This window comes from Syngnathoides biaculeatus, chromosome 13 (assembly GCF_019802595.1).
Source record: "Syngnathoides biaculeatus isolate LvHL_M chromosome 13, ASM1980259v1, whole genome shotgun sequence".
Classification (NCBI taxonomy): Eukaryota; Metazoa; Chordata; class Actinopteri; order Syngnathiformes; family Syngnathidae; genus Syngnathoides; species Syngnathoides biaculeatus.
Window position 1 is genome coordinate 11,507,389 of NC_084652.1, and position 17,116 is coordinate 11,524,504.

The window sequence follows — 17,116 nt, forward strand, 5'->3', positions numbered from 1 at the left end:
GATTTGAACCCATGCCCTCAGAAATGTGAGGCAGATATGCTAACCAGTCGCTCACCATGCTGCCGGAGAAAAAAGTATATTTATTCCTCTGTCTGCTTCTTTTTATTCAAATATTGCATTCTTTTACATAATGAAATAAATTAAAATGGAAAAAAACAGCTAGAATCTGTTAACGAAGCTAAATTGATTTAGAAAACAAACAAACAACAAGGAAACACTGTAATTTTGAGAGCTATCATTGTGTAAATCTCAAAACTCAGCACTGTATGATGGAAAATAGTGCAAACGCAAATAACGTTTCTGGTATTGTAAATATTTCATATACTAATATCGTTTTGACCTTAAGCCGTTCATTGTAGTTGACTTACGCAGTTTCCAATTCACTTATGGTTTTCAAGCGAGTCCTTTCTTAATTTGTAGCTCTTTGCTATTCTATTTTTTCATCCTGAAACATTTATTAATTGAGTTACTAATTAGCTATTTATAGTTGGTTGATCTCCAGATAGACTGTGTGAAAAGTGTACTCTACACTTAAGCCCTTATTCTGGGGTCTGAATGTTTACAATGTGTTGCGCACATTTCGACGGCGGCCCCGGCGTCGACGGTAGACTTAAGATAAGCTACATAAACATGACGTTCCGTTCCATGTTTACAACTCCTGGGGGAATGCTACTTTGCTATCACTCTGACCACAAAAGCACTTTTAACTACTGAATGTTGAAATAGTAATAACTACTATATGATGCTGAAATTGACGCTACAGAAAAAAATTAGTTCAACTACTAGTGTCTTTAGTATCTACCACTGCTGATTTTTGTTGTAAACTTAACATTACCTGCAGAGCACAGTGCTAGACCTCTCACGCTTGTTTTACAAGGTGAAAGCCATAAACTCTCAGGCAACCGATTCCTCGCCTCACGATATCCGGTCCACAGCCCTACAACCGATGTATTTAAGGATTCCTGCTGGTTTTTGCATCGATAGTGTAGTCTGCTACTGATACAATCGTATCTCTCGCCTTTACAAACATAAATAAATAATTTTATTGTTCCCAACCCTAGTATCTAGTCTTCATATCTGTATCTGTAGATTCCGTAACCCTTAATTACAAAAGATTCTCAAAAACAATCACTCATTTGGTCATAGTGTGTACAATATCCGCAACAGTTGGACAGTTAATGAGAACTGCTACTATACAAAGGTAGATTGTCGGCACCGAGACTGAAATCGGGGATAACTAATATAGACCAAGCAATGTGAATGTAGCTTCTGACTGAAAAATTAATAGATGATTATCCATTTATTAGTCCTCACAAAAATAATGACACTATATTTTGAACAAGCAAAACTCACAGTAAAAGAATAGTAATTTAAATACAAACAAGATCCTATGCATTGGCAGAGACCAATTTGCTAAATCAGCATCAATCATCAAATTTTTTCTACGGCCTATCCTGTTCAGGATCTGAACCCATCGCAGCCCTCCTAGGGCGAAATGCGGGGTACACTCTGGTTCCGTCGACCGTCAATCACAGGACACTTATATTACTGGTCACGTAGTTGTTCTACCCAACGAAGCTATGTGGCGTAATGACCAGACTATCTTCTCGAGAGGTACTGGGAGATAAGGAGATCTGTTGTTTGGGTTGGACTAAGGGCTGATATTGAGCATTCAGGATCACAATAATATCGAATCATACTTCAGGTTAGGCCTGTCACATTAAAAAAAAAATAGGACAATATATTTTCCCCAAAACTATCATGGTAAATGATAACAGTATTTTTTTAATGCCTCTTAAATATTGAAGAATAAGGTCAGCTTTTTTTTTTTTTTTTTTTGTTTTAAACCACTGTTGTTACTGTAATTTCATTTATTGTTTCTCTACTAGACTGTTTTTCTTTACTCTGTAAAATAGATCCCCTGGGTCTGATATAAAGAATACCGAGCTGTAAGACTTGCCTCATTTATATGGAGCATTCTGTTCTCCCTCTAAACATCTCAATCAGAATAAACAGGCCAAATCTGAATGGAATCTCATTTAATTTCACAGGGGTGGAATATGGCTTTTGCTAAATCGATCAGAAGTACATGTTCACCACATATACGTTTATTCAGAGTAAAGCTGGGAAAAGCTCTTCCTGGGGATGCTTCGTCTCGGCGTAAATGTGCGGTGATGTTATTGTTTATGCATGGCATAATTATGGCTTCTCCCTGTAGAGCCCATATGCGAAGATCTTTTTTTTTTTAATCCTTCCTTCTTTCTCAATATAAAAACAATCCCAACTACTGTGGTGAATAGATGGACCTCCAGCTTGGTAAATGATGTGACATTCACGCCGAAGTGCGCACATCACGTGCCTCTTCCAATTAAATATAGTGCACATATATATACCTGATCGGGATAGATCTCGTCAGATGTAAACAGTTGACCAGAGAGTTTCAATCTAAATGAGTTCAGTCGGCATGACAAAAATGTCTCCAAGTAAACATCACTCTCACCACAACAATGACAATTCATTGAGTCCAGAAAAATGATTCTATTTTGTATTCAGTTTTCTTTCAACCTTGACAGTACCTTTGTATACTAGATGAAGATTGTGCCTATATTTACCTATATTTCCCTATATTTAACTTGTTAATTCTGGATGGTTTACCTTGTCTAGCTTTTTATCTCCATTATAGTGAACCTTTAGTATCATCAAGTTACAACAGAACTACAATCTTTTTCTTGAATGTCGCGTAATATCTTAAATCACAGTCAGCTATAGAAAAGACACATTCCCTGTCCTCATTTATAACACTGGTGTTGTGTGTGTGTGTGTGTGTGTGTGTGTGTGTGTGTGTGTGTGTGTGTGTGTGTGTGTGTGTGTGTGTGTGTGTGTGTGTGTGTGTGTGTGTGTATAGATCACTGTTGTCACAGCAGCCCTCAGCACTGTGGACCCATCATTCTGTTATACTGCTGATCCTGTCATGATTCTAGACCGCCTCCACACCCCCCATCATCATCGCGCTCCGCTTTTTAATTAGACAACAAAACAAAAATATGAATATTCATTGAGTTAAGCTTCATTAATATGCACAATTATGCAAATCAGTCCACAATTAAGGTTGCGCTTTCCCCAAGAGATTCTACCTTGTAGTTCAAGAAGAGATTGAATCAAATAGGACGAGCAGGGACCAACCTCTGAAATCAGTCGTTTCAAACACATTTATCTTTGAATGCCAGAGTGTTCTGTTCAGACATAACATGTGTCACATATATAAGATTTCGACCTCAGTAGACTATTATTGGCTGTTGTCGGGAAAACATTAAGACGTGGGTCGGGTCTGTGAAGAAAAAGCAATTCATTCTGGGACTCTCATATTTGGTGTTTGTTGTTGAACTAGGTCACTGATGGTGTAGTGGTATACACGCCCGGCTTTGGTGTAGGCAGCGTGGGATCGATTCCCCCCTCAGTGATGCTGTCGATATGTGCCGTGTGACTGACCGGCATCCAGTTTGGGTGTAGTCCGCCTTTCGCCCAATGTTAGCTGGGATAGGCTTCAGCATTCCTGCAAACCTTGTGAGGATGAGCGGCTTTGGAAATAGAAAGATGGATGTTGTTAAACTCCATACAGCTATTTTGCATGTTATCACACTGTCTCCACGCTGTCTGTCTCTAACAATGATCTTTCCAGTAAAGGTTTCAGCAGCTTCAGTAATCTCTTTAAAAGCAGATCACCATCCTTTATAAATGGACGTATTGCAGCATGTAGCAAAGACAGGATGCCTTTCATAATTGTGCTTGTAACAGTACGTAGTGGTCGGTTCTTAACCTGATGCTCTATATTCCAGGCATTGATGAGAGGAACGGGTCCAGTCCTTGGGGATCAGGAGAGCAGAACAGTCCATCATCGTTCAGCCAGGGGAGGGTACGAGCAAACTTTACTTACTGGGTTGATCCTGATCAATTACCAATTTGCACTTTCTAGGTTTGCCTGAAGAAATGTTCATTAATTGTTTTGATGCTGAGACTGCAGTTCTTCTCCATAAAACTTTTTTACTGTTCAGAAACACGAATTTACGCCCGAGTTCAGGTCTGAGTAGTTTAATAAAAAACATTAACTCACATCACACATATGAAAAAAATATGAGAAGTGCAGTTGGACATTTTTGTTTTTTTTAAGGCATTTGGCTTTACTTGAAGATACTGTAGGTCATCTTGTAAGATGTTTAACTGAAAATTCATACCACCAAGTCAAAAATGAATACTGTCATAGATCAAATATTTCTCTGAAACAATTAGGTTATCGGAAGTGCATTTTACACTGATCTGATCAGTGAGATCAGTATTGGGCGATCATGAGCATTTCATGCTTATTGGTTGATCAGCTCTATTGCCATAATTCGGCAATCACATCAATTAGGTCATTGATCGGATTCGCAAAAGTCATTTACTCTGCGTCGCCATCATGCACACTATATTTGAATACAATAGTGAGTTTTTTTGGACTTTCTCGATTCTTTTGACGTAGAACTGTAAATAATTGATGGCCAGTAAAGTTATTAAAAACTTAACTTAAAATAATTGACTGCAGCATGGGGGAGACGAGATGGCAGAGAGACAGCACGTGGATCGGGATCAAACTACAAGACAAATATGCTCGTTCACGATTGGACTATGTTAGACTACTGCAACAAAATCTTGTATTCTTATACCGCCGCATCCCTTTTTTTTAACCATCATTAGGCTTTATCTTGTCAAATCTAATACAACTTGTTACTATGGCGACGACAACATGCGTGGATTGCGGCAACTTTATTATAAGAAGAAAATGGGGGGAAAAAATGTATGTTAGTGATCACCAGTGCTCAGGACAGGATGTTCATATAAGGCTTGCTTGAGGTATATACTTACTTTTAATACGATACAGCCCGCAAGCAGGCAACAAAACGTTACGTAGCCTAGCAAGATAGTGCTACAGCTCATGGTTGTGCATAAACATACTGATTGACCAGAACAGTGAAGGAGCAAAGGCACAAACTTTACAGTTGAAAAATCTCATGGCACAACAACAAACAAAAATGTCACAAAAGGTAGATACATTAATTGCTGTGTGTACTTACTGCCATCTAATAGAAAATCATAAAATAATCAAATTTGTCACTATGCCTCACTGGCATAAATAGATGAACACATACAAAATACATTGTTTGCTGTAAATCTATATTTTTTGAGCAATTAGGTACACGTGTATATCCCATAAATGAACACTGTCATTTAAAGAGACTCATTGCTCCATCTTGTAAAGGGATCAGTGATCTTTTTTTTTTAATCGGTGATCGATGATCAGCCCCAAAAATCATGATCGTGGAAAGCCTAATCAGAAGTAGGGGGAGAGCATGTAAAATTCGTCTGATTGCTATTGAGTGTCAAAAAGATGAGATTTTGTAAATTTCGTGATTTTTACACAGTCACGAAATGATGCCATCTTCAGGTACAAAGCTATTGCCAAATGTAATAGCAATACCTTGGGTTTATACTACACATTGTAATATTTTGGCTGTGTGGTATCATGTAAAAGAGCCTAGGAGCACTGGTATTGATTAGTTTACTTGATTTTAACCACACTTACACTAAAAGCAATATGAAAAATTATGTATCATGTTGGGATTCTTTTGATAAAAAATAAATAAACATTTTAGAGGCTCTCTTTTTTCTTAATACTTTGTCAAGGTATCTGACTGGCCCAAAAAGTAGTTATAATTTAGTCAAAAATAGTCAAATGTCAAAAACACTGACTGAGTAGCCATGTGTTGTAAATATAATTTAGAATATGGATGAGTTTTTTTTTTGGTGTTGAGATGATTTGACTATGCTGGCTGATTTACTACATAACAGTCTCCTGTGAGTAATTTGCACTAGAAGGACACCAGATGGTAAGTTATGTCAACTACTTATAGATGGGCTATATCATAGGATAGTAATAGTGCACAGTAATAATTCGGTTCCCATGCTCATTATTGTGATTTAGTTCAAATTTATTTGATCAGCTTTCGCATTAGGTAGACCTAGATTGAATTTGCATCTGCTTGAGTATTGGAATGTGAGAAAAGTCAAGTGGAATCTGTTGTGGTAGCCGGTGACTGTGCATTTGTGGTTGATTTTTAAAAATATTGCATCTAAAGTTTGCACTGTCCATCCCTATAGTGTTTCGGAGAAGAAGCTGTTTACAATGACCAAGCTGGCGTTTCACCTGGGACAGTGTTTGGTACAGGGATTGCTGGTAAGTGTGAATTGAATGTAACAGCTAAAGAAGCACCGGCATGCAGCTGTTTTCACCCCCCACAACAATAACTGGACATTTTCCCCTCACATTATACACAGTCGCTGTAATGCACATCTTTATGGATACATTCCATGTTTGTCTGCCATTCACACACATGCAACACTTAAGGGAACACCATATTCATGCTCAGGTGGTGATCGATGAAGGCGGCAAGATAATCAGAGAGGCTGTGTGTTCAATATGAATGTGGGCGTGTTTGTGGGGTCGAATAGGGTGTTGGGGTTATAAAGGGCACCCATCCAAAAACAAGGCTCTCCCTTGGGATTACATTGGCCTATAGCTCTCCACTGTTTAACTGTCAGGGAAGGGGGGGAAACAGGCACAGTTGCCCCCGAACCATTTATAACGGCTCAATTTGTTTTTGTTTTGCTCTCCGCAGTGTTAAATACCACACATCATACACAATCCATTCAGCAGATGCGAGGCGTTCATAGGCAGCCATGGCAGTCACCAGACTTGGATTTAATGTTGACATTAATGCCTTCTTTTCACTCCCATGGCCTAATTTCATTTTCTCTTCTTCCAACAGGGAAGGCTGAGAGAGCCCCATACTCACCATTTGCAACACAGGTAAATCCGTTAGAGAGACAAATGCTGGAAGTTGTGCGAGGAAACCTTTCTTGTCGCACTTTAAGAAATAATTCATCCATTTTATAATCTACATGAACCTTTTTTTGCTATACATGATCTCATCCATTGTAGCCGGGGTTTCTGCCCAGTGAGATAGCCATGCCAAGTCCTGATGCCCTGTCCCCCTCTGGTTTGAAGACCACCTCCCAGTTTTATCCCTCGTATGAAGGCAACAACCCTCGGAGACGACCCGCACAAGACCCCATCGGTAAGACTTGAAAAGACTTTTTTCAAGTATAATGTGTCACATGTCAGGGAGATGACAACTTTCATCACATCACAAAGAGTTTCAGTATCCTAATTTCACTTGAAGTGCCTCTGTATCATCACTTCTCCTCTTAATGTTTTTAAAGCACAAGTAACCTCTCACTTCTGTTTTCACAAGTAAAGAAAGACACCGCAGGTGCTCCGGGTGATTAGTCACATCAGATATTGAAAATGTTATTTTAATTAGGTGCGAATTAGTTGAAGTTACCATTATTTTCATATTCCTAAAATATATATAAACAAAGAATATCACAGGTTCTCTAGATGCACTGAAAACATCTAACATCTCAAAGCAAACTTGCCTTAGTGTACAATTTATGGGTGGGAATAAGTCAAAAACATTGAAAATGCTTTTCCTTTTCAAAAGGTAGTCAAATGTCAGAGGGATTTGCAAATAAAATAAGGCCTGGATAAATTAAAAGAATCTACAGTGTATGTGACTTTATAGTCATTGTTTCTCATAGTTCACGTGACAGCTTGTATTGTTTGACGCTATATGTGCCTCTCTGTCTGTTTTATTTCCGTCAGAAGCCCAGCCAAAAAAGATCCGGAAGGTGCCCCGCGGCCTGCCCTCCTCGGTACGTACTAACATCCAGAATTGTATCTCAGTCAATCCATGGGAGTCCGTGTTCTCAGATCCGTGCCTTTTCATGTTCCATTTAGCATCTCTGCGGCTTGCGAAACTGTCCAAATGCAGCAATGCAGTATATTCAGCTTGCACAGCTGCGTATCTGCACCAGTCATTTAAAGAAGGAAAAGAGGGGAAAAGCCACTCATTGAGCCAGTCGCTCATTTGTAGTGTATTTATAGTGTGCCATACTTTTGGGCCCTTCTACTTTGTGACCACATTTCCTCCCCTCCGCCAGACACATTTCTAAGGGAAACTCAAACTCATTTTTCCCTCCCAGTCTCCCTCTGTGATCGCCTGATTTCCTCCCCTTCTCTGTTCCCCCCACACACACCCCCCTCCGTGGCCTCAAACCCCGCAGCCCCTTCCACTTGCCACCACGAACAACAGCTCTTCCCTTTCTCTCTCTCTCCCTCCCCCACCCCTCCATCCCAGCTGCCAGTGGAGTTGGCCGGCATCCAGGATTCGACAGATGGTTCAGTAATTAGGAGTGCATCTCTCCTTCCCTCTTCTACACTACCCTCCTTTTCCTCTCCTTTTGCTTCCTGCTTAATCAAATTACAGAAGAAAACTCCAGTCCAGTTGGAGTTCAGTTTGGCTTGCATCAACAGTCATTTTGATTGAGAACACTGTCAGTAACTTAATTCTTTTGACTCGGTATAACTTCCAACCGCAGCTTCTTTTCTGTGGGTGGTGTGTGTTAAACATCCAAACCATTCTCAGACTGTTTCTTTTGGACAATGTGATACATAAAAGCTGTGATAGCAGAGAGACAGAGAGTATAACCCGTTGTAATCAAGTACTGAACTCAAACAGTCAAGGTATTATTTCTGTTGCTATCAACAATTTCTTTGTGGCGCTATGGACTTATTTAGAAGGAAAGCACCGAATCACCCCTCCCCAGGTGCTATAGAAGAGTTTCACCATCACCTGATATGCTGTGTTAAAATTTCCCTGTTCTGACTTTGTTGATTGTTTTTAGGTTTGTGCCTCAGCCGAGGATTTTAACAGGGACAATGCTACATACTCTGCTTCCAAAGCAGGAGGCATTTACACGCCCCCATTCTCCATGCAAGGTTAGTTCAATCAAGAGTGGCACAGCAAGCTCTAATTGTTCACTGTCTAAGTAACAAAAAGTGTGTGTGGCCAAAATGTTTGCCAAACTACATAGTCTATAAACATACTGTCTATTCAAGAAGTAACAGAGGACCCCATCCTAATGGGGTGGGTGACTCAAGGTGCTTTGACATGTGCATGGTGCATCACGGTTGGATGAAGTCATCACCTTAATGTGACATGTCTCATATGTGGTTTTTATTGTCTTTTCATCTCCTGTGGCTGGTTATCCCTCACCCCTCTTGTGCCTCCCCTACCCCCTCTCCCTCCTCTGTCTCTCTGTGCCCCCTGACAGAAGGCCTCCACCCGCCTTCCGATTCATGGGGTTCTGCTGGGTCGATGGTTCAACCTGGTTATCCTTCCATGCTGGGTAACTCCACCCATCTGAGCCAACATGGTCCCTTTACTGCTATCAACCCCCAAGACAGACTGGTGAGCCATCACAGTCTATTTGGACTTCTTCCTCTATATATATATATATTTTTTTTTATATCTCTTTTGCATTTGAGATACTTCTCTGCTTGATCTGTTGAAATTCTTTGGTTCTTTTGCTTCCCAGAAACGGCAACCGTTGCCCCTCTCACCACAAAACTACCCCTTGCATGGCAGTGAGGTGAACGGGACCCATCCTGCTGGCTTCCACTCTGGCTCAAACAGCTACGGAATCCCCAATCACACATCCCCTCTTTCTGGTACTAATACTATTATGGATAAAACTCATAATAACCTAAAGCTTTGTGAAAAGTGTCCTTTATGACACTGTTACATTGGATGGAAACCTGGCACTCAGAGAATGTATTGATCAGGAAAAACTTTTGCCCTCCTCTTAAGCCAATCGGGGAACAGTACCTGGAAGTTCTGGTGATGAAATTGGAAAAGCACTTGCTTCTGTAAGTTGTGCAAAGATACAAGTTGAAGTTAAAGCTTTCTCAAATTGCAATTCATTATTGGTCATCTTTGGTTGCATTTCATCATACTGAAAGAAAACATATATGTGTACAGATTTATCCTTCAGACCCAAACAGTAATGGCTACTCTTCATCCCCATCAACACCCTCCGGCTCTCCTCAGGCTGCATCAGGTCAGTGAGACATTTTCTGAATTACTATAAACAGCGTTAAAGAAATGGCTGCAATTCATCATAAGATTTGTAAACTCTTGTTTGTAGAATCAACTGTTCAAAATATAATTTGGGGGAATTTAAAAGTGGGGGAAGTTATAGCGCAGACGGGGGCTTATTTTTCCAAACACGGCACAACATAAGAACTTAATCTTCAAATGATCTCTTAGGCAAGCTCACCATCCAAATATAACTTATGAGAGAGGAAGGGAAAGTACAATAAGAATAAAAAGAGTGAGAGGTCATTCCCCTATTTACATTTGGTCCAGGAGTGACGTCAAACAAATTAAATACTGTGAGTGGCACAAGATGAAAGAGGAAAATGTTAATACTTAATAAAATATTTAACAAGTTTGATTTTCCTCTCTAAATTTGAGAGCATATCATTTCATAAAACAAGTAGCTATCTAATGAGAATCTATAGCAGAGTTGCTTGATGAGTATTTTTACTTCAATAAAAATTTCATTTCTCCACAGGAGCTATCTCCCAGTGGACAAGGTCATCTGGACAGGCTACTCCCTCACCTAACTTTCATGGTGGGATACACGGCATGGTGAGGCCTTCAAAATGATTGTGTTTCTATCTTTATGTGACCTACTGCTTAGTGCCTGGATCAGACCCCAAGACAAACTTGGTCTACTACTTGCACAAAATCTTGCTGTATCCCGGGCAGACAGTGGCAACACTACACAACATCACACTGACTGACTTTTATCTAGTCAAATCAAACACTGTCGGCGATGCGGGACCAGAAAAAGTGTCACCAGTCAATGCGACCGGATACACTCGTTACCATGGGAAGGACAACAATAATGTGCCACACCAATGTACTCTATTTGTGGGGGAAAAGAACAAAATGAGGAAAAATGTGTGGTTTTCATCAGTGGTGCTCATGTGAAGAACTTTCACTCAAGGATTACTTGAGGTATGTTAACATACTTTAAATACGATGCGACTCACAAGCAGGCAACAAGATGATTACATAGCCTAAGAAGCTAGTGCTAGCCCTAATATTTGTAGGTAAACATGCCAGTGTTCTGTCAAAATATGCTGTAAAGTGTCGGTAAACATTGATTCGTGCTCGTGAAAAAATGTTGACAACGGCATGGAATCATGGTGTCAATGGCAAGCACGGGAGGCGGTGCACCGGTCACGATACGCAATCCTATTAATCGACGTCAAAGTGTGCATTGTCTTTGATATGTCACACTACACAGAAGATGTAAAAAAATCAGACATGCTAGACTTTATTTTGGAGTCGTAGCGCCAAATCGTTCCTTGTGAATTAGATCACACTTCAACAAGTTTTGTCCTTCCTGACAAAATATTTCGGCCCCAATCTGGGAAATTGTCTGCGAAAGCTAATCAGGCCAGTATTGGGGCTAAAATGCTCCAGTCTAACGTTATAAGGTTTTTTGCAGAGATATATGGGGATTATGCCATCAGCAGTTGTCGACTGGTTTGCACATCTGCCTCACATTTCTGAGGACTGGGGTTAAAATCCCGACCCCACCTGTGTAGAGTTTGCATGTTCTCACCGTGCCGGCGTTGGTTTTCTACGGGTACTCCGGTTTCCTAAGATATCCAAAAAACTTGCAGGGTAAGGTTAATTGATGACTCTAAATTGTCTGTAGGTATGAGTGTGAGTATGAATGTTTGTTAGTTTCTTTGTGGCTTACGATTGGCAGGGAACCAGTTCAAGGTGTACCCTGACTCATCCGGAGGTAGCTCGAATAAGCGTGAGCATGCCCATGACCCGAGTGAGGAAAGGGGTACAGAAGATGTCATCGCACTTCATTATAATCTCCTCTCACATTTGTCCTCCCTTACCTCTGCAGTCTAATAAACTGGAGGACCGCCTGGACGAAGCTATTCATGTTCTTCAGCGACACGCTAGTGGACAAGGAGGACCTGGACTGGCTGAGATGCAGAGTCTGCTGGCATCTGGCTTGGGCTTATCTTCAGCTTTTAGCAGCACAGCGCTTGGACTCACCAGTCGCCTGCCTGGAATGGTGAGATTCATAAACAGAGCCTCAAAAGAACATTTCTTCTTGAAACACAGATTAACATCCTTTATTATTGGGTCTTAAAGGGCTCCAGTCACCATGAAGACTCTGCTGGCCTGCCCTCTAATGGAGGACTTGGGCATCACAGTTCATCTACCTTGCAGGGCTCACAGCCTGAAGGTTTCACAAGTGAGTCTTTCTCCATTTTATGGTTGCTGTGCTGTCACAGAGATCAAGTAAAGTATACCTTTTATTCCTGTATTTTTTGACTGTAGGTATGGTGAGCAGCCTTAATCGTTCCAGTGACATCAAACGAGAGACTAGGGAGGAGGATGAAAACTGCTCCATGACTGACAAGTCAGAGGATGAGAACAAAGAGCTGAAGGCTCTTCAAACAAGGTGCCTTTTTTATAGTATGACATTTATTGACAATACAGGTTCTAAAGCAGATTATTGTGGTTTCGTCAGAAAATATTTCCAAACTTCTATTCATAATGATTCATATTTTGCTCTACTTTGTATGAATTTAGATAAACCAGAGCAGTGTTTTCCAACCTTTATTGAGCCCAAGCACATATTTTCCATTAGAAAGCATCTCACTCCACACCACCCAAAAAAAATTAAAAAATAAGTGGATGCATGCATACAGTGGAACCTCTGTATAACGGACTAATAGAGATGGGGGAGGGGGTCCTCCAGTATAGCCAATTATCCGTTACATTTATTTTATTATTTAGAAGCCATATAGACTTGCATTACTGTACAGTAAAGAAAGACTGTTTTGCATTTTTTGTGGCCAAGAAGGCCTAGTAAAGTGCAAGATTGCTGCTGTACTGGATCCTACACCCTGAACTGGTTACCAGCCAATCGCAGAGTATATATAGACAAACAACCATTTGTACTCACATTTACACCTACAGGCAATTTAGATTCCTCAATCGACTAACCATTCATGTTTTGGGAATGTGGGAGGAAACCAGAGTACCTAGAGAAGGCAGGCATGGGGAGAACATCCAAACTCTGCACAGGGAGGCCAGATTTAAACCCGGGATGTCAGAACTGTGAGACAGATGTGCTCACCAATAATCCTCCATGCCACCTCCAAAATAATGTATGTATAAAAAAACTGAATATTTTTCAAAGTTTCACATTCCAACCAAACTTGCCACACTAGAGTGCTTGGTCACGGACATAGTTGAAGTCCAGTATTTATTATAGGCGAGTCGCTTTCATGAACCACAAGGAATTTGTGTGGTTCCTAGGAGTGTTGCACCAAGTACTGAAACCAGTGCCGTACCAAGGTATTCTGACATAAAAAAATAACACGGTACCATTTTTTTAAGTGCAGGCGGCGATTTAATTGTTTTGTAGAAAATAACAAAGAATTTTCTAATTGGCTACAATATCGATTTGTGATTGGAACTGATAATGTTGAAATTGTACATCCCTAATAAATAGTAGTAGTGGTTGTAATTGGATAAGTTTTTCATTCACCTGTCATTAAACATTGCTGGCAAATACTGTTGAACAAAGATATATTATTTGTATTAATTACATTTTGGGTCAAATTTAGTGACATTGGCAGCTAGTTCAGGGTGTACAGTCAGCTCGGATAGGTTCTAGCATGTGATGGACCATCATGAAAATGAGCGGTTATGGAGGATGAATAGATGGATGGATGGATGGATGGACGGATGGATCATTTCCCACGGTACACATACGATTTCTCACTGCACAATAAATGGGACTCACTGCTTTGGTGGAGAGGATGCGCACCGTTTGTAGTAAACTCTTAAAAACTGCAGTCTGCTGTAGTATGACATGTTATGTATGATTCTGGCAAATCACATGTAATATACAGGACATTACAGTATGTTCAAAGCAAGAATTAGTACTTTACGTATGTAATAGCTCTTATAGCAATGTTTATGATTGTCATAAAGCTAAATTTAAGCGTAGCAAGGTTTATGCCTACTCGAACTGTGCCCACAATGTTGTTTCCTTCCCTCCTCATCTGCCATTGACAAGTCTGATTGATGAGGACGAAGATGAAGATCTACCAGTGGAGATTAAAGCTGGGCGGGAGAAAGTGCGGAGGATGGCAAACAATGCCCGCGAGCGGCTTCGCGTGCGGGACATCAATGAGGCCTTTAAGGAGCTGGGCCGCATGTGTCAGCTCCATCTGAACTATGAGAAACCGCAGACTAAATTGAACGTGCTCCAACAGGCCGTTAACGTTATACTCAACCTGGAGCAGCAAGTCCGAGGTCAGTGGGTGTCCAGGGAGGGAGGAAGAAGGAGGAGGGGAAGGTCCTCTTGACAAGTTAAACTCTCACATGGCTTCATGCTCCTTTTAGACTCACTTAGTTGCAGTCAATAATACTGTTCATTCATCCCATAAATTACATCAGTTAACATTTAAGCATCGTACACATTGCAGTCCATTCTTAATCACCTCCAAAGCGAGAACATAGAATGAGGAAATGAAGCTATGTGAATGTTTTTAAACCACTCCCATTCTCTGGTTCTGGTTCTCTTGTGGTAGCACATACTGGATATGTGTGTTTGTTGTGAAGTAGTACATGTCGCCTTGTCTTACATTTGCCCCCCTGTTTATTATATCCTTTGAACATTCTTCCATGCCTCTGCACCTCTCTCACCTTACTAGTTAATTAACGCATTTGATACTTTGGCTTTTTACAACTGGCATACTGGCTTATTTACAAATGTATCATTAAAGGTATTAAAAAAAAAGCACATAAGCCGGACATGTTGTGTGTTCTTTATGTACGTATTAACCTCCCTTAACCTTGGTGTGCCGCATGTCCTTGCAATATAACCACGCTTATTATACTGCTTTTGTGTTTGAATTCACTTTCTCCATCCACATATCAGTCCTCCAGCTTATTTTTACAGATCGCAACGTGACCTATTCTTCTTCACCTCTCCCTGATAAATACATCGACTTTTGATGTATTTATCATCATGCCTCCGCTCTCTTTTCTTTTATGCGCTGTAGTCGGCAGAGAGCTTTACTTCTCCCACCCTCCTCATATCTTCTGTCCCTCCGCTGGGAAGTTGTAATAGCCCTCAACTTCCATCCTGGACCTCAGTGACCCTTCCAGTTATATTTGTTCGTGGATTTTTAAATGGCAAGTCGGACATGGCCTTTAAAAACGCACATGTAGAAAGACACATCCACTTTCTGCTCTCTGGCCCGGCCCACTCCACTGGGTTTTTTCTTCATCTCCCTTTCAGGCAGGAGTTTTGAGCATTTAGAATGACCAAGCAATGAATGCCCCCCCAGCGACGTCACGTCACTGCATCTTTAATAATACAAACATGAGCGTAGGTCAAGCGAGGTTGTGATTCGGGTTTGTTAACCAGCCCCATCAACCGCTTTCCTCTCGGCTGCAGCGTTGTTACAGTGACCGATGAGAACCTGACGGCCGAAGAGAAGGAGGAGAGGGAGCGTGAGCGGCGCCTAGCTAACAACGCTAGGGAGCGGGTGCGGGTGCGCGACATAAATGAAGCCTTCAGAGAGCTGGGCAGGATGTGTCAGGTTCACCTGCAGAGCGACAAGGCCCAGACCAAGCTTGTCATCCTGCAGCAGGCCGTCCAAGTCATACTGGGCCTGGAGAAGCAGGTGCGAGGTAGGTCAGCCAGTCCAGTCTGATGTGACCGGTCTTTTCCAGACAGACAGCTGAGCATATTATGAGAGCCTGGGAACATTTCCTCTTAAAGGTTATGCTCAGCCTCTGTGTAACACCACTTTCTCTTTTCACGCCTCTATTAACTGGACCAGTAAGGAGGAGAAAGGGAGAATATATGAGGAAGGATAGATATCTGCTTTCTTCTCATCCTACTTATTGTTTTCCTGTCTCCTTGTTTTCCTGTTGCGTATCACCTTCTCATTCCTCTCTTCAGCTCCACTTGTGAGGAGTCAGAACTCTTTTTTTTTTTTTTTTTTTTTTTTAATCAAGGGTGCCCTAATCGATGTTTATTTGCCTTTTGTAAAGAGCGTAATCTCAACCCAAAGGCCGCCTGCCTCAAGAGAAGAGAGGAGGAGAAAGTGTCGGGCATGGACCCCCAGATGCAGATGGGCGGAGGTCTCGGAGGTGATGGACACAACCCTATAAGCCATATGTAATTCCAAGGTTTGTTCTCCGGGTTGCCCAATTTGCTGATTGCAGTGGTGCCTTGACTTGCAAGTACCCCAACTTGTGGGTTTTACAAGCCAGCGCTTGGTTGAATTATTTCGTGGTGGGGGATTTTTGAGCTAAAATCTGCAGATATAACGTTGCTCAATTGAAGTGGAAACAAAATTGAGAGACAGCCGTGGATTTGCTTACAGCTGTTTATTGAACACAACAAAGTTAAATACAAAATTAAAAACTCTCAAAAGGGTGGAACAGTGGCGCACCTGGTAAACCGTTGGCCTCACAGTTCTGAGGTCCTGGGTTCAATCCCAGACCCGCCTGTGTGGAGTTTGCATCTTCTCCCCGTGCCTGCGTGGGTTTCCTCCGGGCACTCCGGTTTCTTTCCACATCCCAAAAACATCCAACATTAATTGGACACTCGAAATTGCCCCTAGGTGTGATTGGGAGTGCGGCTGTTTGTCTCAATGTCCCCAGCGATTGGCTGGCAACCAGTTCAGGGTGTACCCCGCCTCGTGCCCATTGACAGCTGGGAACGACTCCAGCACGCCCCGCGACCCTAGTGAGCATAAGCAGCGAAGAACATGGATGGATGGAAAACACTCAAAAGGAGCATGGAAAAGACTTAAGCCCTTTTCACTTGACACTCTTTATGATAATCATCACGGGAGTGGACGCAGGACGGCACAAGCGTGTCCATATTTACTACTTGTTGCTAAGTGACCAAATTGGTAGTAGCCTGGTGCCTTTTACTGCTTGTTTGGATATAAAGGAGTTAAAATATAAATATAAACATTCTGCCTTTACTTATAAGTATGAAGTTGAGGAGATGTGATTACAAGATGGGTTAATGGCATTTA

The 17,116-nt window shown here is 41.3% G+C and overlaps 1 protein-coding gene across 5 annotated transcripts in view; it reads left to right on the top strand.

The window, feature by feature from the left end:
• tcf3a (transcription factor 3a) overlaps positions 1–17,116 on the top strand; it is a 35,602-nt gene that overhangs the window by 15,297 nt on the left and 3,189 nt on the right. For 4 of the 5 annotated variants that reach the window (XM_061838329.1, XM_061838331.1, XM_061838332.1 and 1 more), the window contains 16 exons: positions 3,837–3,913; positions 6,193–6,268; positions 6,861–6,901; positions 7,034–7,169; positions 7,757–7,806; positions 8,839–8,932; positions 9,268–9,404; positions 9,532–9,664; positions 9,804–9,862; positions 9,975–10,053; positions 10,570–10,646; positions 11,932–12,105; positions 12,186–12,288; positions 12,375–12,498; positions 14,128–14,366; positions 16,119–16,256. In XM_061838329.1, the coding sequence (XP_061694313.1) occupies positions 3,837–3,913; positions 6,193–6,268; positions 6,861–6,901; positions 7,034–7,169; positions 7,757–7,806; positions 8,839–8,932; positions 9,268–9,404; positions 9,532–9,664; positions 9,804–9,862; positions 9,975–10,053; positions 10,570–10,646; positions 11,932–12,105; positions 12,186–12,288; positions 12,375–12,498; positions 14,128–14,366; positions 16,119–16,249 (1,730 nt within the window). In that variant the 3' untranslated portion in view covers positions 16,250–16,256. Of the gene's footprint in view, positions 1–3,836; positions 3,914–6,192; positions 6,269–6,860; positions 6,902–7,033; positions 7,170–7,756; positions 7,807–8,838; positions 8,933–9,267; positions 9,405–9,531; positions 9,665–9,803; positions 9,863–9,974; positions 10,054–10,569; positions 10,647–11,931; positions 12,106–12,185; positions 12,289–12,374; positions 12,499–14,127; positions 14,367–15,516; positions 15,753–16,118; positions 16,257–17,116 lie in introns of all 5 variants that reach the window. The other variant, XM_061838333.1, reaches the window with a different exon arrangement.